The sequence below is a fragment of the Poeciliopsis prolifica genome, unplaced genomic scaffold (genome assembly GCF_027474105.1).
Source record: "Poeciliopsis prolifica strain line A6 unplaced genomic scaffold, Auburn_PproV2 SCAFFOLD058, whole genome shotgun sequence".
Lineage (NCBI taxonomy): Eukaryota > Metazoa > Chordata > Actinopteri > Cyprinodontiformes > Poeciliidae > Poeciliopsis > Poeciliopsis prolifica.
The window spans coordinates 706981-730989 of NW_026562433.1; the positions used below are offsets into that span (position 1 = coordinate 706981).

At 40.7% G+C, this 24009-nt stretch overlaps 1 protein-coding gene and 2 non-coding genes across 3 annotated transcripts; 2 read left to right on the top strand and 1 right to left on the bottom strand.

The window, feature by feature from the left end:
- Positions 1-1660: 1660 nt before the first annotated feature.
- adissp (adipose secreted signaling protein) lies at positions 1661-23619 on the bottom strand. Its single transcript, XM_055060345.1, has 6 exons — positions 23345-23619; positions 19662-19765; positions 13416-13555; positions 8838-8976; positions 6864-6989; positions 1661-4193 (listed from the first exon to the last, which is right to left on the bottom strand). Exons 2-6 carry the CDS (start codon positions 19678-19680, stop codon positions 4093-4095), a joined length of 525 nt encoding a protein of 174 aa, XP_054916320.1. The 5' UTR covers positions 19681-19765; positions 23345-23619; the 3' UTR covers positions 1661-4092.
- On the top strand, positions 4909-4979 carry trnag-gcc (transfer RNA glycine (anticodon GCC)). Its single transcript has one exon. It is a non-coding gene; the product is annotated as a tRNA-Gly (tRNA).
- On the top strand, positions 8004-8077 carry trnan-guu (transfer RNA asparagine (anticodon GUU)). Its single transcript has one exon. It is a non-coding gene; the product is annotated as a tRNA-Asn (tRNA).
- Positions 23620-24009: the final 390 nt, after the last annotated feature.

The following is a 24009-nucleotide window of genomic DNA, read 5'->3' on the forward strand; positions in this document are numbered from 1 at the left end:
TCCGCGCAGCGATGGCGCAGACATCTGAGCCACGTGTGTGGGAGTTTAAAAGATTTCATTTTTTTTTTCTTTCTGCCTTTATTCAGTTTGCTTGCGACAATCGCAGGTTAAACGCAGGTCGGCCCGCCCCGGGAAAAACAACAACAACAACAAAACATAACACGTCTGTGCGGGATGGGGCTGTGGAAGAATAACCAGTCCCAAAGCTTTCCAAAACTGCAACGCGATATTTATATTGCAGCCATGTACTCTACACCCATGCAGGTGGAGTGAACTCGTTTCTGGCTGTTCCAAATTATTAGATGGATTTCAAGTCAGGCCTCCCCAAAAAGGCGCATCGAAAAATATAAAAGCTGAACGGAAGAGAGGGGGGAAAAAAATAAAATGAGAGAAAATTAAATTCAAATGAAAGTCAGTTTAACAAAAACAGATCTGGAGATGCTTTTACAATCGGTTATTGAAAGTTAGGAATGGAAAGTTTTACAATGAATACAAAGTGACGCCATAATAAAGCAGTCAACTGGGAAAAAATTAAAAAGATAATATAAAAAAAACGAGTCTAGACGGAGGAAAAAGAAACTAAATCAAAGCGCGAAGTTAACGAGCTTTTATTTTAAGACGTCATCATGAGAGTATTACTGTGGACTCCCACCATTAATTTATAGGAATTTTAATATAGAGATAAGAGAACAAGATTAAAGTGATTAAAGATTATATATATATATATATATATATATATATATATATAATATATATATATATATATATATATATATATAATATATATATATATATATATATATATTAAATAACTGATATAGCCTATCTATTTATGTTCTTTTCCCCCTGAATTACAATTTTAATTTATGTTCAAAAAGTTGAATAAGGTTGCAATTTTTTTCCTCCTTATTTAAAGTCTCTGAAACCTCTTAAAAAAAATAAAAATATTTAAAAAATTACACACATCAAAACAATAAATAAATAAATAATAATAATGAAAAAGCGACATGCTGCGTGTTTGGCCATTTAGTCCTCACCTTGGGGAAATAATGACTTTTTTTTCCCCTAAAGTCGCTGCAACTTAGAAACTAGTTTTTTTTTTTTTGTTTTGTTTTTGTCTGTTAGTTTCTGCGGGGTTTCCTTCCCGCACTTCTGCAGGTCGTTTCGCCGCAGAAAGCCGGAGCTTGGTGAGGGGAGGCCTGGTCCGTCCTGCCCCGGGTTCACACAGGAAGATGAAGATGCGGCTCATTGTCAAAGAGGACCTTTGAAGACACACAAGCTCTGAAAACAACAACAAAACAAACAACGGGATGCAGAGTCAATCTTTCGTTTATTTAAATCAAATATATGGTTCTTTCAGGAACGGTTTCCTAACGAATCCCTGGTTCAGTGCAACAGGCTTTCTGGTTCAGTTTACTTTAATTTCTTTTGTCTGCAGAAAATGCTTTCATTTTGGCGTAGAAGTGAATCAACGCGGCGCAAAGCATAGTTTAAAAAGAGACAATGCGCAAAGTCAACCAAAAATCAAATGTTTTTCATTCCAACTGAAAACGAAAAGAGTAACTTTAAGCACGGAAGAGACAACGAGCGGATGTGGAGGGTTGTGGAAGCCTAGACTGCCACCTTGCGTCCAATCAAAGAACTGACACAGAGAGAGAGAGAAAGTTCAAACAGGCTCTCTTGTTTATTTATTCTGCTTTTGACATTAAAACAGACATATTCCACACATTGAAGCACGACGTTCATGAAAAAAATAAAATAAAATACACTACCAAGCTTTTTGCTTTTACACCAACAGAGAACATTGACCTATTGTGCTGGAGAAAAGATCCACAAAGTCTGAAGTTTGTGGTGAAACAACAACGAGAAGAAACTGCGGATTGTTTTGTTTTATTTTGAAAGGCTGATTACATTCGGGAACAATAAAAGGCTCAAAGTAGAAAACGTTAAGAGGACCTGCATGAGATGTGTGATCTTGGCACTTGATCTGTAAGCAAGCTGACGTGAGACGGGCGGGAGCTTTGAGTGGTTGGTTTACAGGCAGCGCTCCGGACGACGAAGGCAAAAATGTTCGGATTGTTGCTTTGTTTTTAAGTCCAAAACACGCTTTATTCATCAGTGTATCAGGAATGTACCGTGCTCCTGTCCGAGAGTTAAAGAGGAGAGCAGGCGAGAAGTTACAAAACAAAGGGAGACTGGACAGAGAATTGAAAGGCACTTTTGTTAGGTGAGTGTTTCTAAAGGCTCTGAAGATATTCCAGCCTTATTTAAAGGACATATGTCAGATTTGACAGCTAAAAAAACAACGCAAGACAGAAATCACATTTAGTCTTTTTTTTTTTAAAGCGGATAATTATGCATTGAAGAAACGGCCTCAGGAATGAAACTTTTAGTTTCAATTGGAAGCAATAATGCTGGTCAGAACAGGAGCAGAAATTACAACATTTACCCGAATGCTGCCAGAATTACAACTATTTGAAAGTAAGAGTTTGTGTCACCAGAAGACTGTAGTGAATTGCTGATTGGACTCTCCACAGAGCCGTTAAGCTGCTTCTCCTGACTTTTCCCTTGGGTAAATAAATAAATCCGTCTTCATTTTAACGAACATGAAATTGAGTTGAGGCCTTTGATGTCACTAATTTTGTTTTTGTGTTATACACCGACGAACCGATTCAGCACATTTCGGCTGACTTCACATCCTTGTTCTCGCTTTCTTTTTGTTTAAAAAAAAAAAAAAATTGATCGATTTCATACCTGTAAATAAATCCAGGCATCACGAACAACAAGCCTGAACACGCTTGAGACGGAAAATTGTAAAAAAAAAAAAAAAACACGTGCCTCTTATTCACATTGTGGAAGAATTTGTTGAAGGATAGGTGGCTCGAACAAGGGCAGCAACAGGAAAAAGAAAACACCAATCAAAACAAAGATATTTCATTAAAAAATCTTCACAGAACATTTGGCATTATAACTATAACTCAATTCAGTCTGCAGACTGAATCCAATTGAATTTTTAATTCAATTTAATACAGTAAAATTATTACTTTTCCAGTGTATTTTGAATTTTGGTTGTAATTCATTGAAACAGTTTATTTTTGTAAAACCTGGGAACTCAAATAATACAGCTAAAAATGATTTAGTAGGATGAGGAAGAAAAAAAAAACACCTCAGTTCTGACTCTATCACCTATTTATAATGACTATACAGTGAAACATGGCTGCAGATCCACCGGCAGAGTTTGTAATGAGGTGTCATTTTTTTCTTTCCTTTAATACGGCTGCCGTGCGTGCATTCCTCGTCTGACCTCACTAAAATACCCTGACCCATTTTTAAGGGTCTCCTAAGCAGCCGCTATTGAAAAGCAACAAAAAAAATACTCTGAAATAGTAATGATGAGGGCAGGTTAAAGCCGAGAGACCACAACAGAAATGTCAGGTACAGAATGTAAAAATGCATTTCACATATAAATAAAATAAAATAAAAAAACCCCTGCAGATACAGAAACCTTTAAACTGTAGAAAACAAGTCCTCAGACCGGAGCCGTGTTACATACAGTGGTGTGCAGTGCCCTTCTTATGACTAAACAGACATTATTAGCTCACACTTTCCTGAATAGGTCAGAGTTCTTCCTTCATTCAGAATTACATTTTTTATTTATTTTTTTTACAGCTGATGGATGAGCCCTTATGTACGCCTAACAGTAAAAACCCAAGAGTGCCAAGAGCCAGAGAACAAGAAGAACAGATGAGGATTGGAGGCTGATTTGAAGGGTGATGCTGCCCTCTACAGGCTCACTAAGGAAAACACACTTTACAACAGGGACAGGTGGGAAAATGCTCTGACACCGTTAAAGCAGAGGAATGTTTCCCATATTGAGGTCTGACCTTAAACACTGAGGTCAGGATGGCGATCTCTGCAGCCAAAGACGCTGCTGCGCACTAATCTGCATGTGTAAATCAGAATGGAAGCGTTTAATGTTTCTTATATGAGAAGGTGACATTTCTGAGCCGTAAGGTGGGTGTAAACCTCTGACATGGCAGATGAGCGTGTTTGTGTTTCTGCAGGTGCAACTGGGAGTCGGAGACTTTGGGTTCAGTCGAATCCCTGCCAGTCGCTCTGCTCCGAGTCGTACTCCAGCTCCGTGCCAATACAGCGGACCCCCTCCAGCAGCATGGGCGTGCCGTGATGACGATCTAGCGACACAAATTAATAATAATGTCAGAAGCCCACCGCGATATCCATACATTTATGTCAGCCACAGGTTTCTGTCTTTTATTATTAAATGTTTCCTTTTGGTGTATTTTACCACTTCTACATACTTCAACTGACTTATAAAAACATCACATATCAAAATGTTCACTTTCTCTGGAGAAGTATACTATAGATTTTGGAGATGTAAGCTAAGCTTTCTTTTGCCATTCCCTCACTCTTATACTTTTTTCTACTTTTATTGGTAAACCTCAGAAGAGCATAAGATTTCACATTAGTTAGTTTTAACACAATCTGTGAGGGTTAACATGTTTTAGCTGGAGGCAGTTCGATTAAAACCACTAAGGATCTGGGGTACAAGGCTCACACTGAACGGGTTTAATCCTTTTAGTCGGTCAGAGAGCTGACTGACGCTCACACTCCACATTTAAACATTCCCTTCCCCCTGTGAAACGTCCCATCCCCCCTCGTCTGTCACTGCGCCGCTATGGTTTTGTGATCATGTGGGCCCGCGTCGGTCCTTCAAACAAGAAATTTGCAGTGAGAAAACCTCACTCAAAAGACAGAAACAGAACGATCCTCTCTTTGCGTGAGCTTTGCAGACACGCATACGTGTGGGAAATCCTGCCTCCACCGAGCCGTCACTCGGGGGGATGGGCTCTGTACTTGAGTGGGTGGGATTTCCCTTCTCACATGGAAGCATTGGTGGTTCAGTGGTAGAATTCTCGCCTGCCACGCGGGAGGCCCGGGTTCGATTCCCGGCCAATGCAACTGCTTTTGCTTTCATTATGCTTAACAATCAGGCTTTAAAAAGATCAGAAGACAATCTTAATCTATTTTTACAATCTAACTATCAGACTTTTATTGATACACGGAGGAATGCCTAATTCCAAGAGACAATCCACCTATTGTTAACAGCAGTTTGTCCTTAGATTCCCTGCAGGCCAAGCTGAAATATGTTTCACCAAGAGTAACAACTACAAACGTGCTTTCTCTAAATGCCTGCCTGTTTGAATAGCATATGAGGTACCAAATTCAATAATTAGAAAATATTAGGAGGATATGACAATGATTAAAGGATCAGCTTGCAGCACAATGTTGTATTTTCATTATCTAGGTTCTTATTTAAAGCGACAGTGCAGCCAAGAACAGCAGAGGTGGAGGCACAGCCTAATCCATTGACCTGGTTTTTGTCCAGGCTTAAATTACAAGCAGACCTCTGGGCAGATGTTCAGGCCGTGCTATGAGATTAAAAATAAACATGCAGGAAAACAGCACAACAGAAGCCCTTAAATATGTACCATGTATTTACTGGATTTATCCACGCTTTGAGATGGAGTTAAACTGAGAGGATAATGGTTTGTTACAAGCTGTGGATGTATTGGAAATACAGAGACATAAAAACCAGCCAATGGTGCAAACTTCACAATTAGCCTGAATAAGAAGAAATACATTGTGATTAAGATACATGTATTTATTGTCTATTAATGTGTCTTTGTAACACTATATAAAGTACTTATGAATGTGATCAAAATTTCTAGGTACTGGTTTGAACAAACATTGCAGTTTGCAGAACCACCAGCAGGGGGCATCGGTGCACTAGCAAAATCACAGCAACTCCAAGCAAAGCACTAACTTTTAGGATATTGCATTGCGATACACCAACATAAATATCTATTCATTAGTCTTGGTACCTTAAGTAAAGCCCAGCAAAACGAGCTGCTTCCAAATGCTCCTGATAAGTATTTTGAGTACACATACATCCAGATGTTCTGGAAAACCTCTGGAGGTTTGTTGGAAAATATCAGTGATTAAGCAGCATCATGCTGACAACAGCATGATGCTGCTTAATTACTGATAAAAAAAAAAAAGTCACTCTGCTCACATGAGAACAACATAAAAACACCTTTGTGCAGAGGGAAGCTCGCACATCATTCTGAAAATACCGTATGACCTCTAAGACACATGGTCGTGTCAGCATCATGCTGCGTGGGCGCAAACGTTCAGGAGACACAGTAAACAGTAAAACTGGTCAAAGCTCTATTCCATAAAAAAAAGATTCAAAACTTCTGAAAACTATCATTTCATTCAACCCCAACATTATGCTGAGGTTGTTGGTCAATCATACAAAATGTGGATCCGCACATTGAGGTTTATGGTTTTAAGGAAAACGAGGAAGAGTTCGAGGGGTATGAATACTTTTGGAAAGCAGAGCATCTGTTCGTTCTTATCCAAAAACACACAAAAAAACAAGCAACGGTTGAGTGAATCCAAAATGCTAAATTTAGGAGAGTTCTCAGAAGTGTTGCATTTGTAAACTCAAAACCAGGCCTTGACATTAAAAAAAAAAAAACATTTTAAGAAATTTTATGTGATGAATATATAACATTGATGATCAATGAAAGTTTAATGAAATTCCTGGAAAACACAGATGATGACTGTTCCAACTAGCAATCCCAAAGTGATTCACGCTTCTTCAGTTAAGTCCTGAGGGTGTGACGCAACTTTTGCGAAATTCAAATTTCCTTTATTACTCAATCCAAAAAGGTCAGAAACCAACTGAGTGAGCAGTATGGGCTGCTGGATGCAGAAAAAAAATGAGGCGGCTGTTTATTTTCATTTCATTTTTGTTCACGCTGTCGCAATAACCTCACCCATGACTCTGGCGTGAACCTTGACCCTGATGCAGACGTCGTCGCTGCTCTCGCTCAGCAGCAGCACCTCCTCGCAGAGAACCCCCTCCTGCAGGGCCAAGTACTCGCACGTTATCTTCAGGCCTCCTTGAAAAACACAAACACACACAGTCAGGGAGAGGCAGAGCGGAGTGATCGGGTTTCCTCTCACCGCTAAGCTTCGTCTGGTTTTAAAGCAGTTCAGGATCATTTCAACGAACATGGCGTGACATCCGCCTCGTGACTAACCAGTCATAAATTTAATAAACACGGAGCCGCACCTGCTTAAAGTCATCTGTGGAGCAGATTTAGTCAGTAATATAAAGGGGCGTGACAGTGAGGTGAAAGTAAAGCTCAGAATTGCGCTTCAGTTTCAGACTTTGAGGAATTTCTATCAGCCGATTATGAGGCGTGAATTTGTTTTCATTTTCTGAGTCCTTTCACGTTATCTGAAGAGAGACATCCCTGCTGCTGAAAATACGAGGCGGTCGAAGAAACGGGAGTTCATGACCTGAATTTTGCACAATGAAGATGCGATGTTCAATTCACATGTACTTAGCCTTATCAGTATTTATTATCCAATTATCAGAAATCCAAGTTTGCAGCATTTAACAAACACATTCTGACAGAAAATCTTTTTTTTCCCCCCTAAAACTTTTTTGGGGATGAGAAATATTAATGGAAATGAACTGATAATGTCACAAAAATGTCAGGAGGTCAGAAGATTGGATTTCTCTAATCAAATCAAAATCAAAATAAAATCCTGGCTGTCAGTTTTGGATGTCAGTTTTGGATTCAGCAGTGCAAACACAATCCTAATTCAGTTGAACAAAGATACACGACTTTAAAAAAATATTTCTTGTAACCCAGCGTAATAACTGGGTCACAAGTTATAGGCTCATCATTTCACTGATTGGAAAACTGAGCCTTGAAGTCGACATTGCTTTAACACAAACTAAAACCCAAACAGTCCTGCAGCAATCAAGACCCCATCAGGCAGTAAAAGGATAAATTGTAAAGCATCACAGCTAAATAGAGCCCTTAAACTCATTTTGTAACGTGTTGACCAGGAACTCCAACCTTGTCCACCATAGTGTTGTAGATCGTCACGAAGCCCAGCAGGTCTCTGTGGCGCAATCGGTTAGCGCGTTCGGCTGTTAACCGAAAGGTTGGTGGTTCGAGCCCACCCAGGGACGCATGGCTTTTTGGTTCTACAGCACTTAGAAAAACTGTAACCTCTAGCGGAGAATAACTGACAAACAGCTTTTTGTCTATGAAGCTCAACACTTTGGTAAATGTTTGCTCAACCAGCATTTCAATGCAGGTTATCTTAGCAGCCAAATGACCCGAGATCAGGACACAAACTCCAAGTGTTACTTATCCTATACATGCTGTACTATATATTTTTCTGTCTATGTTTTCAATATGTCGTGTTCAGTTAAAAAAGCGTTTCAGTAACCTGCTGCAGCTTCCCGAAGGCGCCGTCCCCGCCGATCACCTGCAATTATTAACCTTGTGATTATTGCCCGCAGCGTGTTAAGTAGTAGCCGAGTGTCGGCATATGGCTCAGCTGAGTGTGCAGCTCTGTTTAAATAAAGCCGCAGCGCACAGCTCACTGCTCAGAGCCTGTTAAACGGCAACACGATCCAATGCTGGCCTTGTGCAGGGCTTTCTCGCCACAGACGACTCCTTATTAGCTGCAGAACCTCAGAAAACCTCGATACGAATTGAGTTATTTTAAATAATCATATCAGTGCTGATTTGACTTGTTTTCATAGAAATGTTGAGGTTAAACTTAACGTAGTTGTAAAGCCAAAGAGTTTTCATTAATTTCCCAGGAGCTGGTGTTATGGAAGATGCCTGAGCATAAAGCACATGACCTTTTTAAGACACTGAAAACTGCAATTTTGGACGCACAGTAAACATTTTCCTCTGCGGAGCCACCTGTGAACTCACCCTCTGGTGCTGCTGAGATGTCGGTGATTTTGAGGTGTGGGTTGGGTAAAGGAGCCGGACACACATCTTTACCCACCGCTGGGACCTCCGGCAGGGTGAACACGATCTCATAGCGATGCTGCGTCTTCAGAAAGCCGACCTATGGATGGTGGAGAGATCTTTTTTAAAATGTTGAAGAAGCGATAATATTTAAGAAGCACGGTGGTGGCAGCATCATCCTGTGTGGCCGTTTCAGTGCCAGTGTTAAGTCAGGAGAAGTTCTCCTTTAAATAAGAATGAGTTCTTACTAACTTCTGATCTATGAAAGGCAGGGTTGATTTAGAAAGAGCAGCAGGTAATTTGACACATCCCAATATTTTTCTCTTTCATGAAAGAGAAAAATTCATGAAGAATCATCCCAGCAAAGTGGGAGGAAATCCTCACACACTAGACAAGATGAAAGCAGAGTAAGCTGCAGTGGGACCGTGGATTCAGTGACGAGCCGAGGCTCAACAACAATTCACCGGACACACACCGTAAACTGTCTGGGGAAATTTGATCTCACATCTCATAAACTATTATCCTGAAGCATTTTAAGAAAGCAAACGTCTCATCAGCTGTTTCATAACTTCAAAATATGCAACTACTCTAAATCTCTTTGTGCCAAAGGCAGTTTCTACCATTATAAAATGAAACAAAGCAGAAGAACATCACTGCCAACCACCAAGACACCATAGGAAGACCATTTAAATAGTCTGTTTGTTGAGAAGAAAAGTAGAGAACTGCACAACGTAGGAACAGTGACGACTTGATCTTTTTTCTTTATAGAGTAAAGTCCAGATAGGACTGTGAATAGTAAGGGGCATCCGAGGAAGAAAAACGGTCAGAGGCCAACCAATTTGATTTAGTTTGAGCTTTTTACCAAAAAATAATGGACATAAATTTCCAAATTTCCATCTCTAGACATGCAAAATTGCCAGGGACTGACGTCGCAATACCAACATTATTAAATCGAAGTCTAGATGAGCCCAACTGCAGTCACATTAAAGCACTGGCATGCAGAAATGGGGTCATATAATTAGGCTTCTGCTCAAGTGTTGAGAGGAATCTCACATTATAAATTAATCACTCCAAGTTTTTAGATTTGCAGACGAACCGACGGTGTTGACTTCACTTCATCTGAGCGAGACGCCATCTGTTTCCAGAATCAAGGTGTATCGTTTGTTTTAAAAAGTTATGGATTCAAAAAGAGTCCATCACATTTAAATTGCTCTAAATGAGAAGCGAGGAAAAAACAACTTGAGTGACCTGAGCTGTTTCTGGTCACATGAAGAAAAGGAACCCTCATAATTTCCTTTAATTAATAAAAAAAAAAGACTGGTGTGAGCTTTTGGAAAAGAATATTAGTATAAAACACCAACGATCATGGCTACAGCGAACTTTATAAAGGTAGGGACATTTTGAAACAGATCTTTCATGCGTTTCTGTCGGTCGATGCAATAAACACGGCTTGAGGCTCGCTGGTCGGAGACAGCCTGTCTGACGAGCTGGCAAGCTTTAGCTCATTAATTTGTCTTCAATCTGAGAAATATTTTTCAAAGAAAATACCTATTTTGAACAAATCTATCTGTAAATAAATCCAGGCGGAATCAGAACTGATCAAAATATGCAAGTCGGAGCTTCATAAAAACTGGAGACTAGAAATGGACGAAAAGAAAAAGCACATCTAGTGTCTGGTTATCAATACGACCATCTGCTTCCTCATCGGTTGACACGGCGCTCTTTCGTTTCTCAGATTGGATCTCTTGCTTCAGCTCGGCTCTGTAAGACGCGGCCCTCTGAGAACCTCATAACGCAGGACTTTGGTTCTCGTTTCACGATGGTCTCTGCATAAGAGTTGTCTGTGAAGAGCTAACGTTCTCTAAAGACTCATCTCGAAATGACTCCTTTGTGGAGCAAGTGTCGGGGATTTAATAATGCGCGGCTTCTGAGCAACACTCCTCCGGCCAATCCCTCATCGCCATCGGCCGCCTCCGCGATCAGAAACAGCGGCTCCACTCAGAGGAATGACCCGAACACAGAGCCCCGACATGAAGAGACGGAGGCGTTTTATCGCGGCTGACATTTATACAGCTGTTTTATGCATGCCATCACCGTCCCACACACTCCCACCACATCTTTGGTCTGCGTACAGAGATCGGCAACCGGCCCCCTCCCTGCTGGCTGTCACTATGGCAACCCTCCTCCCATCTCAGCCGCGAGCTGCGATGGCGGCCCGACGGCGCTCCGTGCCCCACGCGCCGGCGTGTCTGAGGAGCTTTGAGAAGGAACGCGGATACATAAGCAGGCCAGTTTGTAACTGTTAGGGTCACAGCCAAGATTACAGTTCACACACACACACACACACACACACACACACACACACACACGCACACACACACACACACACACACACACGCACACACACACACACACACACGCACACGCACACACACACACCCACACATGCAGTTTTCAAGCAAACAACTTTGCCTGCTTGTGACTCAGTGTTAACGCTTGCGAAGGCTCAGTTACAGCACAGTGAGGAACTTTGAGAGACTTGAAAGGACGTTTCTCCATCATTTTGGTTTCCTTGAGGCAGCGAACGAGGCACAGAAAGGAAACGAGGTTCAGTATCGTCAGCTGGTCCATTTGTGGAGCGCTGAGCTGAACGTGTTCTTAAATTCAGACGACTGCAAGTGATATTTGATAGCGATATATTTCAACTTGACGTGAAAATGGCAGAAAACATTTATCACATTGTTTTTTAATTTATCGGATAAGATTTTTTTAGGCCAAGAATTTTGATCTGTCGTCTCAATAAATTCCACTCAATGTTAGGAAAAACTGACATGCACTCTGACCCAACATGAATGGTACTGCGTACTGGAAGAAGTGTGTGTAAACATACATTTTTTTTAGGTGTGTCTTTGATTGCTTTGACATTCTTCAGTAAAACAAGTCTTACAGCTAAATCAAACAGATTTATACTTTATTCAAAGTAGTAGAGAATAAAACCTCAATAATAGTTCAAAAACAGACAAATGACAAGTGCTTTTAGAACAAAGTGTTGCATCAATCTCTCCGCTTTGGATCCTTTTGGCACCATCACTTGGTTAGCTTCCCACTCAAGCACCAGGAGGGTTCAGGACGTGACATCAGAGAAGTCTAATATCATTGTCGTAAGCCTTTATAGCCGACAAAGAAGATTAATGGTGGTAAGAAGAATTTAATCTTTTCCTGGAGATTTCGCAGATAAGACCGATCCATTTTCACGGAAACGAAGGGGAATTGGCACATTGAATCAAAGCATTAACATCCAGATTTAGAAAGCATGTCATTCAGGGACATATATATTTAGCGCAGCACCAGTTTGGGGTTTCTGCAGCCGGAAGACAAGCTCGGTCGTTACGTCACTAAAAATGTCCAGCCGATGTTTTAGTCTTCCTCTGGTTTAATAGGAGCTTCAGTGGAGAATCACATCTCCGGAAAACGGTTTAACCACACGAATCACAGCATTTATTTACCTTTGCAAACAGTCTCCATGGCACTGCTGTGTGTTTTCACCTATTGTGACGTCAACAAAGTACAGAAAGAGAGAATAATCCCAGAGGTACCACATTTTTAGTCTACTCTTTGTAAACATCTGGAATTTTGCCAGTCATGGAAAATTTCTCAAACATAATGAAAATCTGACTGGCATTAATTTCAGGCAACAGAGATGACACAGGGTTTCCCCCAGTGTACTATAAGCCTGGCGGGCCACCAGGCTTTATTTGCAAAGCATTGCTTATTTATTTAAGTCTTTTCAAAATGTTTTTAAAATGTCTTTATAATTGGTGTTCAGGTTGGTGTTTTCCAATCCTTCAGTGACACATAGTTATCAAGGGATATTTTCAAATGTTCTGTCAACTTTGAACATTTTTTAACTTAAAAACACGACGGGCTGCTGGATGAGTGCCGCAACCACCAGGCTCAGCAAGTTTTCACTGCCCCCTCCCTGTCTGGCTTTGAATGAGCCTGAAATACGTTTCGTCAGGTTTGTGTCAGCTGAATTACCAACACTTTATCTATTTATTAAATGCGAGAATAATGAGGGTTTTTTTTTTCCCCTAACTTGCCTTTAATGCAGAATCTTATCCTTAGCAGGGAACAACCTAAAAAGCTTTCACATTTCCACCTGGGCTTTCACAGGTTGTTCAGCTGAATGGTTATCTTACTGCATGCAAAGAGAAAGTAAAGTTGCTCTCTTAGTATTTTGGCATAATTAAATAATAAGAAATAATTTGAACAAACACTAAATCCTTCTTCAGCCGTTTCCCCGCCAGGCATGTCTGACTCTCCAGCGCTGGTCTGTTTTGGAGCAGACCACACGCTAGCTAGATGTTGCATCTAAAGAGCGACTCTGAAGGTCACACACGTAAAAGTTTCATTCAGTTCAAGCCTGTCTGTCTCTCTCTCCACCATAATGTCGTTTGTGAATATGTCTTTGTGTGAAACGTTAGTAATAAGAGCGGAAACCAGTGATTGTTACTGTAATAGTTGCATTTTTTGCCCCACCTTCACCATGAAGTTGCCGTCTTCCTCCATGGCCACCATGACGACAGAGTCATGCAGCTTTTCGTCAAAATGAACGTGGGACGTCGCTCCGACCGAGGGAAGTTCCTCGGGGAAGCGGACGCCTCCCACCTTTGCACACCCTGAAACGCAGAAGGGAAGGAGCGTTATCTGCCGACCGTTCACAGAAAAGCGACGCTGAGCAGCCGCCACGCGTCTCCCTTCACGGATCCAATGAGGAGCCCGCAATGTTTATTGGTCAAACAGTTCGATGTTTAAAGTAATGTCCGTCAGCGCCGCCGTTAGGGTACCTGACATCCACCAGACTCATCAACTACAACCACAAATCCACACAAATTAAATTAAATTAAAAAAGATCATTTCAGTTTCGTGTCTGATAACAGCAGAACTCTCTCCTCCAAACTGACAGTGAAAAACATTTACAGCAGCAACGCAAACAGTACAAAAAAGCAATACATCAACTTCTGTAATGTTTATGAAGTAGCCTATTAATATCATGTTGCCATTTAAGAAACACTTGAATAAGTTCTTGATATGAATTTGAAGAGTATTTTCAGGGTTGTTGCTGTTTGATTTTGAAACTAAATTTGTCCAAGGGCATCTGCTTGTCTTATGTTGCGAGATACCATTTTCTCTACACTATTTTAGATATTGTTGGTTTATTCTGCAAAATAATTAGATTTATTTTACAGTTAGAGACATTTCCAGACACATGAACACATTTTTGAAATATTCAGACTGAATGTCGATCCTGACTCTGGCGAAAAACGCAAATGTCTGATCTTTGTCTGAGCACTACGCGTATGAAATAAATAAGTAAATAAAATAAAGTCAGAGGAAGCAAAAAGCCATTTAAAAAGAAACTATGCACTGCTGTTTCACACACGACATGAAGCGAGCGCTGCTAACATAAAAAGTTCATTGGGTTTTCTTCTGTCAAGCATTGTAGTTCTTAAAAAGAGACCAGATCTGAATCAGTCAAAACGCTGCGTTCCTCGGAAAGCTCTCTGGGAGACGTGCTTTTCCATGGAGAATCTCCCAAAGCAAAACTTTGTGTGGTTTAGTGCAACTGGTGAGGCCAAATACACCAGATCGAGCCACTGGCTGTTTCCCTCATAAAGTCTGGAGCTAGAAAACTGGAGGTCAAGTGGTTTCTGTTGGGATTTTTGTGTCCTTGTTCAAGCGTTACTACAACTACAGAGGAAAAGTAAACATAGCATTAATCCAGTGGATCATTTTTAACCTTCCAACAACAAAACACAAGTGATTTTTTTCCTTTTGTATGTAATTATCAACTATCAAAATGCTTTCCTGAATTAAAAAGTCATGCTGCTTGCTGTTTAGCGTTTCAGCTGCAACATCCAACAATAGGTGCAGAATTGAGTAGTAATTAGTTACATTTACTTTGAAAAAACATGTACTTTCAGGAGTATTTTTATGCCGTTGTACTTTGTACCGAGTTCATTTTGTTGTGAAGTGCTGCGACTCGTACTTAAGTAAAACTCCTGGATTTTACTGAACCAGCTGTGAGTAACTTCACTGACGGAAGAACAAGCTTGTTTTAACCAAAACGTCACCAGACACAGACCAGCCTGCAGTTTTTGTTAAAGACTTATACTGGAAGGAACTGACTTTAACCATTCTTTCTTTTGACTGATTTTGTTCATTTGTAATCATGTTACTCGTATTAACTATTTTCAAAAGAAATGCATCTATAAACTGCAGTTTGGTAACGCTCAACGACTGGAGTTTGGCGTCTTTGAATTGTAGTAATCATTCTTAAAGTACAATGTAAACACAAACAATATAAATGCACACGGTGACAGAAACAGATGTTATATGAAGCACACAAGTTTCTCTCCCCTGTGGTTCCTGATTTATGAAACTTTTATTCCGCCTCATATTAGAGATTAGAAATCCTTGCTCTCTGCAAACTGGGTCACTATGATGAGTTTGGATTTGCGTCATGTTCCATATGTGCAGGAGCTCGTGTTAAATCAAGAAGTGCTTTTTTCATGTCTGACGCTCTTTATGGCAAATATCATGCAATTATGCAAAGTTGTGATATGAACAACATGGCCTCACTGGAGGTCCTGGAGCAAGACAGTCAAAATGCAAACGTAATTTATGACTCCAGATATCAGAGACAGGGCAATCTCCTCAGGCTCTACCAAATCCAGAGTACAGGATGACAAAAGTCAAAGGAGGTCAGGCTCAAAATGAGTTTTCTTATCTGACGCTGCGCTGTCATTTAAATCCCAAACATATTAGGATTTTAATAAAGACTGTAGCCATACTCAGTTGGTCCACTTTTAAAACAAAATCAGACCCGTGCGTAACGCACACCTGATAGATATCGGTACAGCGCTTCAGCAACAGTCTGTGTTCAAAGTTTGAACGTTGTTTAGATCGTTGAATTTGCTTTGCTTGAGGTGGGGGAGTCCAGAAGAAAGAGACACCTGTTGACCCGGTCTCAATCTTGTCTGGTTTTGTTTACAGGACTTTTTCCTGAACCACCCAAACTATTTCCTGGAAAATCCATTTCCTTTAAGATATTCCTGGTGGTGTGTGGAAAACATACAAAAAAACCCCCCAAAAAACTGGACATATGAGCCTAAATGAGCCAGATCAAATAACCAAGTAATAACAGCGTATTAGTATCCATAAAAATTGTAATTACCTTTTTAAGAGAAGAAAAATATCACATTGTAACTGTGTTCTTTACAAATGTAATTTATCAATCCCATTATTGTTCTTTCATGTAAAGCCAGTCCTGCTGATGAAGCCCAGAGAGACTCACAGCAGAGCGCAATCACAACATAATTACACGTTTGACAAACAATAATCATTATACTTCAGGCTTTTGTGGTGGAAGGCGGTCAGGCTGAAATAATCCCATTTTGACCAAAGGTGTAGAGTGTGTAAAAACAGCATTTCTTTCAGTTTAAGAAAATTTAATGAGATATTAGTCCATATTTAATGTGGTCTGTAAAACCAAGAAGCAGCGTAAAGTCATGTCTACTATGTAACGCCTAAACTTTGGCAACCAGCCACCATGTCGATGGGTGCAGCTGATTTGTTTTCTGGTATTAAAGAGACATTTATTTCTCTATCACAAGTTTCATTTTATCTATGAGTTACTTTGGTAAAAGCTATGTTATGAAGACTTTTCTGTCTAACTGTCCTGTTTTATTAAAGGTGGCTTTTTATGCTTCCTGGAAAAATCATTCTTCGATAATATGGTACCAGTCTGCTCAGTTCTTCCGAGGAAGAACTTTTTTCCTTTTGAGCTGCTTGAAGGGCTCTTATCACTTCAAATCCATATAAAGACGCTGCTGGCCACGCCCCCCAAATCAACACTTGCGCATGAAAATGGCTATAAACAAGTGCACAATTATACAACTGTACATGTTTGAATAGCAGAAATGGGGCCTCCCGCATAACCGACAAGAAAGCAGCCAATGGTGTCTGGATTGGAAGTCAACAGCAAAACACTTGTCTTTTCCAGCAGCCATTGTACACCGTGCACAGCAGTAAACCCAGCTGAGCAAGCTTGGGTTGGCGGTGCCAGTTAAATGTGACTTATCAGTAAGGAAGTCAAAATGGCTCATTTTCCAGACACCAAAAAAATGAATTCATAGACAGAAAGTGTTTTTTTTTTTAAACGGTTCATGTGTTTTTAGAAACAGTCAAAACCCAAATGGAAGCAAAAAACAGGTTCCCTCTCACAAAGGAGTGACTCTTATTTCAAAAGTTTCTTCTGCCATAACAGATACACGCAATAACTTTGCGACATAGCAGCATAACAGCTAGCATGGGGTTTTATAAGTACCCGTAAGTTGAGCTTAAGGTTTTTTAAAAGGTCTTTTCAAGATGATAATGAGTTGCACTTGAGACCAACTTAAGTTCAAAAATGACTGAAGTTAACTTAATGACATTCTTACCTAATAAAGTTTACTTAATTTGAAATAATCAGTAAAATAAGCTAACTGTAATACTGCATAGATATTTTTAGCTCTGGGATTTGATTTCTGATTCACACTCGATCAGAAAAACTGCAAAATACATAAAAATAAAAACATAACGTGTAACATATGTGGCAAAAACTTTGCTAGGTCTGCTATCCACTGTTTATTTAATTGAAAGTGAAAGTTGAATGAAATGACCAATGTCTGATTTGTTATTTATGTGTTTTTACTCAGAAAAATCCTCTTTCTACCTTCGAGTTTTAATCAAAAGGAAGATAATCTGTGATATTTTCGATTGACGTTGGACAAGACTTTAGCAGTTAGGGTTTTGCACAGCCAAATTTTCCCACTTACACTGAGTCCAGTCGTGTTGGATGGTGTGGCTTTAAAAACAGGACCAGTGCATGACTTTTGCATTTGGCTATTTGGTAATAATAGATATACTGGTTTATTTGCATATGCAGTTTCTAGAGAAAGGATCTAGGAGTCAGATCAGACGTCCAGAGAGTCAATGAGGTGAGGATTCAGATACTCAGTCAGACCGTATAATCCAATAAGTTTACAAGACATGAATTGCACTGTCCTCCAGCTATCTGTGCAGCAAATCAATAGCCACGCAGATAAACATAAAGCTATAGTCAGCTGGCTCATATCAGTCTAATCTGTTGCATATCTGCTTCTGGTGCCTCTCTAATCTGCCTGACATACAGCGTGTCTGTTCCTACTCAGCTGAGTCTTTTACCTTTCTGGCTCACTCAACGCAGGCTCAGGCCAAGAAAATATGCATTAAATCTGCTTTTGACTCGTCTGTAACATCAATGACTAAACTGTTTGACATAATTCCAATCAAAATAGTCTCTGTGTTTTCTCAAGTGAGCGTGTTGTTTTGGTCATGAATTCAGTGATTTACACCGACTAACTAACCAACCACAGAAATGGCCTTCTAATCCTTCGCGGTGCTCTTTGTGTCTTTGTGAAGATGTTCAAACTAGTTCGCCAGAGTCTCCATTTCATCTTCCCTCATTTCGACACCGGTCCTTTTACGTGGCCGGTACAACCTTCCTGAAATCCACCTCTTTAAGAAATAGGGTAGGGCAAAAGAAATCAAGAAGATCCTCTCACACCAGTTGGTGTTTGTCATTGCGGTTTGTGCAAAACTGCTGCAGCTTGAAGGCTTCATCAGGCTGTGACATGAACCTGGTCAGTCATCGATCATTACTGTGACTAAGTGAGAATAGACCTTCTTCCTCTGACAAAAATCGGCTGTGAATCATCTCAATTGCTTTTCCTTCTCACCGGCACCACCAGTCTGATGAAAAGCTTAATCTTGTGTTCTCGGTTGCAGTATGTCGTGATTAAGAGCTCATAAACCTGATTACCACCACCGTTGAGGACCCAGCTTTATCAGTGAAACGTCTTACGTGCGAGAAAATACTGAACAGAACGACTCTAAAAAGGGTCAAATGTAGTCGTTTCAAATATTTACTAAGTGTTTTAGCAGTCCGGGTTTTGGAAGCTTCTGATGGGTTAATTTGCAACATCTGAACAAAATAAAGTTGCACTTCAAGATGTATTTTAAGATAGACACCCAGAGCATAAAGCTTCCTTGAGTGACATTATGAAAAATAAACAGGCAGAGTTGTCAGAAAGACAACGGTTGACCGTCAATGGCGGTTTCCGATAAAGGCAATTTGGGCAGATTCCCAGGGCGGCACAAGAACAGGTGGGCGGTCAGTCGTGAAACTGACTTTGAAGAGGAGGGACTAGTGCACTGCACACAAGTAATGGCTTCCTGATTGAAGACACCGTGAAAATATTGATGCTGCATCTCAAGGCATCAACCTGGAAGATAAAGCTTGCATACAAATGCTACTTCCTAATGGACAAAAAGCATAACTACCAACCAGTAAGGCCAAAACACCAACAAACTATTGTGAAAAGCTTGTGGGAAAATATCCAACTTGTTGTTATTGTTGTTTTTTACCAACATCACACAGTTTTAAATATAACGCCACTAAAAAATATAAAAACTTCAATCTTTGAAGAAAAATCTAAAAATGTTTCACTTATTCTAGCATTAGTGATTAAATCCCAACTCACCTAAAAGAGAAGAAAAGTTTGATCTGATTTATTGTCGGCCTCGTCTGCAAATTATATAGGTTTTTCTGGTTCGTGCGAGTGAACGTGCGCAGCAAACGTCAACCGGGAAAAAGCTGGTGGATTGTATTTGAGAAGAGTAAACAAAATAACCCAAACTCACTCTTTTTTGCAGCAGCCATGTCACTCGATTCGGGCCAGCAGGAAGACTCTTGGATGTCCGCTGTCACACCTTTGTCATTTCAGCAGTCTGACCCCAGAACAACCCTGCAAAACCAGGTTAGGATGCAATGAGAGAGAGAAGCTTCGGGCAAAACAAACAGAAGAGGTCGTTAAGCTGGGAACAAGTGGAAATTATTAGATCAGGCGATATGTGCTAGAAGAGAAGGGAAAAGGTAAACCGGCGAACACGAGGGATCAAAAAGAGGATGTAGAGGTTTTTGGCACAACTCGATATCTATGAGAAGTTCAGCAGAGAGATCAGCGGGGTCATGCGAGTGGAGCCCAGAGCACCACGGACTCCAGACAGACGCTTCAATTAAAGGAAAACAACAAAACCGTCTAAGAGGCTTAGCGGCGTAGGAGCTGACGCCGCAGTTGGTGGGCTTTGTGCAGATGGAGAATGCTTATAGCATCTTATGTTCTGAAGGATATACGCATCGTCGACCTTCGGAAAGCTCAAAGCGAAATCTAAAATGGAAGGGAAAACATAAACACAGAGCTGGCAGAAGGAAGAACAAGAAGAGCTGTTGTTGTGCAACATTTACCAATGCACGCTTGACACGCTTCTCCTGCAGGGTGAGCTGACCTGTTATTAAAAGCCAGGTGAATGCGCTGCACGTCTAAATTAGTCTGGCGACATTGTAACAAAACCTCCTAACCTTTTTTAGGAGGAGGCAACTGCAGGGGATAAAGTGAGCTTTAAGGGAACAAAAAAAGGAAACAGCAAAATGTGCCCCATAGTTCTGAGGCCAACGACTAATGCTATTAGTTGGAAAACATGCCAAACGATGCTTTGTGAAAAGCTCACAAGTTGTTGCCAAGTTTGAAAGGCAGGGCTTTTATTGAAACTGAATTTAGGCTAGCGGTTTATTTAACTCACTTATACGGTCAAACCAACACAGTTTACCATTCACAGGCATCTCAGTAAGTCACATTACCATTAAGTTCACATCAGTAAGTAGGTTCAAAAAGTCAACCTCGTGACATTCATTATTCACACGGCAATCAATTTCAGTTCATTTTGAAATCAATTGCTTCAAGCGAATGAGAATTCAAAAGTCAGTTTCTCTGAACATTTGAACATCAGACCAGAACAAGTACCATGCACACAACACTCGGTGGTGGCTCCTTTCGACCGAATTACTGCGTCCGTGCGGCACGGCATTGAGGTTCTGTTGGGGTCTCGTGAAAGCTGAGGTTGTTTTGATAGCTGCCTTTAAGTCGTCTGAACCGTTGGGCTTCCAAGCGTGGCTGAAGACGCGTCATTAGCCTGCCGGTCACTGACTGGCTTGGTGGTGAAGTCACCGGTTGCGTCACAAGACCGACTCCATCACAATGACACAACCCACCTTCAGTGAAGACAACTGTGATTAAGCGTAGCAGGTGCTTTTTAAAGACGGTGAGAGACTGAACAGGATGTTTTAACCCAGCTTCGACGTCTTCAACTGTGGAGTTGCGTTTATGTCACGCAAAAACCGCGGCACTCTATTTTCCTGACTCTGGGACTTAAAAGTCTTTCAATGAATTTTATGCTCGGTGACGTTCCAATCTATTAAGATATTAACTAAATCGTCTAAAAAAAAAAGCCCAGAGATCAAAGTTTCTCTCACTTTGTCATGATGCCAGATCTCAGTTTCGACAAAGTGAACAAAGACAACATGTAGTTACTCTGGTTAATTAACAAACGTTCAGCCAAATAAAGAACAGACAGTCCGTGTGATAAGATCAGTGACTGGCTTGACATATTTTCTCGCCGGAACCGCAGGCATCCGCGAGAGCAGGGACGAGAAGAATCACGTGCGGTTTGCCTTTCCTTCTTGAAGGTCAGCCAAGGTCGAAGATCAAGACCCGCCAGAAGAAAGCCTGCAGAGTGAGGAACAACACGACGGCGCACGAGAAGCTCCAGCTTCGCATCCTGCGAGAGCGCCGCGGATCCAGGGGACGATCTACTTTTAAGCAGTGCAAATATATCAGTGCTGTTTTAAGCACCTAAATGTGTCACTGTGATTAGAGTGACACTGGTGGGATTCAGATGTGCGCGCCTCGAGCATTGGGAGCAGAAATGGGAGCTAATAAGCAGCTAGGGGAGAGCATTTATTGTATCGTTGATGATTTATCGCGATAGTTTTCTTATCACTATAAGTACTTTGAGAGTGGCATTGAATTTATACTATTTTCTCCAATGTTCTGTGACAGCATCAATAAATATCAGTAATTTCAAAAGTACAATTAAGTGCAGATACTTTGTTACCCAAAAACCCAATTATCGTCATTTTTATCATTATCACTCTGGTGCCACAAATATTGCGATAAAAGTCTATATTGCCCTTAAAAGTATCTTACAGATGTTAAAATAAATACTTCAGGTCATCAGTGTCACATCGGTGAAGGTTTACTTTGGAAACCTTTAAGAATTACAAAGTACATATTGATGTAATTTCTTTAAAATGCAAATCAAGCAGTTACAAAACATGGTTAGCATGGAAGCGTAAATCTAACATATCACACCTGTATGCTCCAATCAAAGCGGATCAGTTCACTGTAGTAAAGAATTCACATGGAATGTAGACGTAAAATCAGCCTAAAATTATCTAGTTAATGCGCAATTTGACTAAATTGTAGAAATATCTGAAAGGTGTCTTATAAAGTGTATATCCACACATTTATTTATTTATTTATTTATTCTTTTTTTTTTTTTTTACCATAAATTGGCAGTTAGAGCTTCTTCTTTGCACCATTTTGAGCCACTGCACCTGGACGCTCTGCACCAAAACACCTGGCTAAAATGCAACCGCAGTTCCAGTCCACTGCGGCCCGCCTTGGTCATGACCGGTGCTGTTCTGCAAAACACGCACCTTATGTTGAATGCATTTTGTGCTCAGAGCAAAAAGATTCTAGATTCCTGTTGGTTGCATGGAGATCACAGTTAAAACCAAGCCGTGGTTTTGTAAATGTCGGCCCTCCCCCTCTCTCCCACCTCTGAGCCTGAGAGCAGGCAATAAAATTTTAGATGACACAGAGACAGCAAGCAACAGGTGCTCGTTTCCTGCTCCGAGCCTGGCATTGTGTATGGTAGCAATATCCTCTGTCATCACTTACACAGGTAAACAGTGGCAGGGACAGAAACCTATCTGATGGAAAATCTAGGTAAGATACATAGCTTTAAATAGAAACTCCCTTAAATAATAAAACATCATCAACAGACACTTTACCAGCATGTAGTAACAGTATTTATTACATGTGTTGTTGTCATGTAAAAGACCAGGTAATGTGAATTATTTTAGCCTTAATAAAAGTGCAGTTCCCCTCCAGCTGTGGTCAGTCAAAAACAACATATTATATCACAGCATTACTGTGGTTGAGCCCCTCTCCTGTGGATTAATGCAGCATGCGGTGCACCACAGGAATAACCGGTGTACTACTGCAAAACACGGAGCTGCTGGAAATAACACCCAGAACTTAACACTGCAGACTAACTTTCAGGTTAGCGCTAGCTAACGCGGGATTTACGCTAATTGTTCCACAAAAGCGCTCAGTTTTACATAAAAAAAGTCGCTGTGTGGAAAACAAACATTTTCACCTTTGTCTCTTTCTGTGGAAAAAAAACAACAACACATAACTTACCTCAGCTCGCTATAAAGGTGGCTTGCTGGGTTTGATTGTGGTGAACAGAAAGAAACCGAAGTGAAGCGTCGCTGAGTAAACGCAGCAGCTCCTTCAATCCGGGGCGACCCGCTCAAACTCTCCGCTTCCCTTGTTTTGGCACTTTGTCTCTCTCTGCAAGGGTAATTTCCGATCACATGGGGGCGTGGACACGCCCCCCTCGTCTTCCACCCTCTCTGCAGTCTTTTGACTTACTGGTTATTGGTTATTAACATGTATGTTCACAGCTGCAGCCGTAACCTGAACCACCGCGCTGCATTATTAAAGCTCCTCGATCAGCTGATGAATAGGTTTATAACAGGAGCTGATCTCCTCTCGGTGAGCTTTCAGTGAGCCCAAGGGGTGTTGGACCAAAGCGCCACCTGGCGGTGCTTCGTGTGCATAACATTTCTAATGTTTTTTTTTTTTGGGTTTTTTTGTGTCGTTCTGCTTGAAGGTGCAGGTGCATCCCAATTAAACAATAATGTTCAATAATTTCTGTTCATTTTTTAAATTACTTGTTTACTTTTAGTGTTATTTATATAACATGTATTTGTATATTTTGTATTTGAAGTGAAGTGAAGCGCTGTAATAAAACATGGTATATTCTATAAAGTTGTGTTGGATGCTACTGTTTCATATGATTT

Coding starts and splice junctions, on each gene's coding strand:
- adissp (XM_055060345.1), bottom strand. Junction 6,990..8,837: donor CATCTCAGCAGCACCAGAGG/GTGAGTTCACAG, acceptor GTGTTTTTCAAG/GAGGCCTGAAGATAACGTGC. Junction 4,194..6,863: donor GGTTCACGCCAGAGTCATGG/GTGAGGTTATTG, acceptor TTGTGTCGCTAG/ATCGTCATCACGGCACGCCC.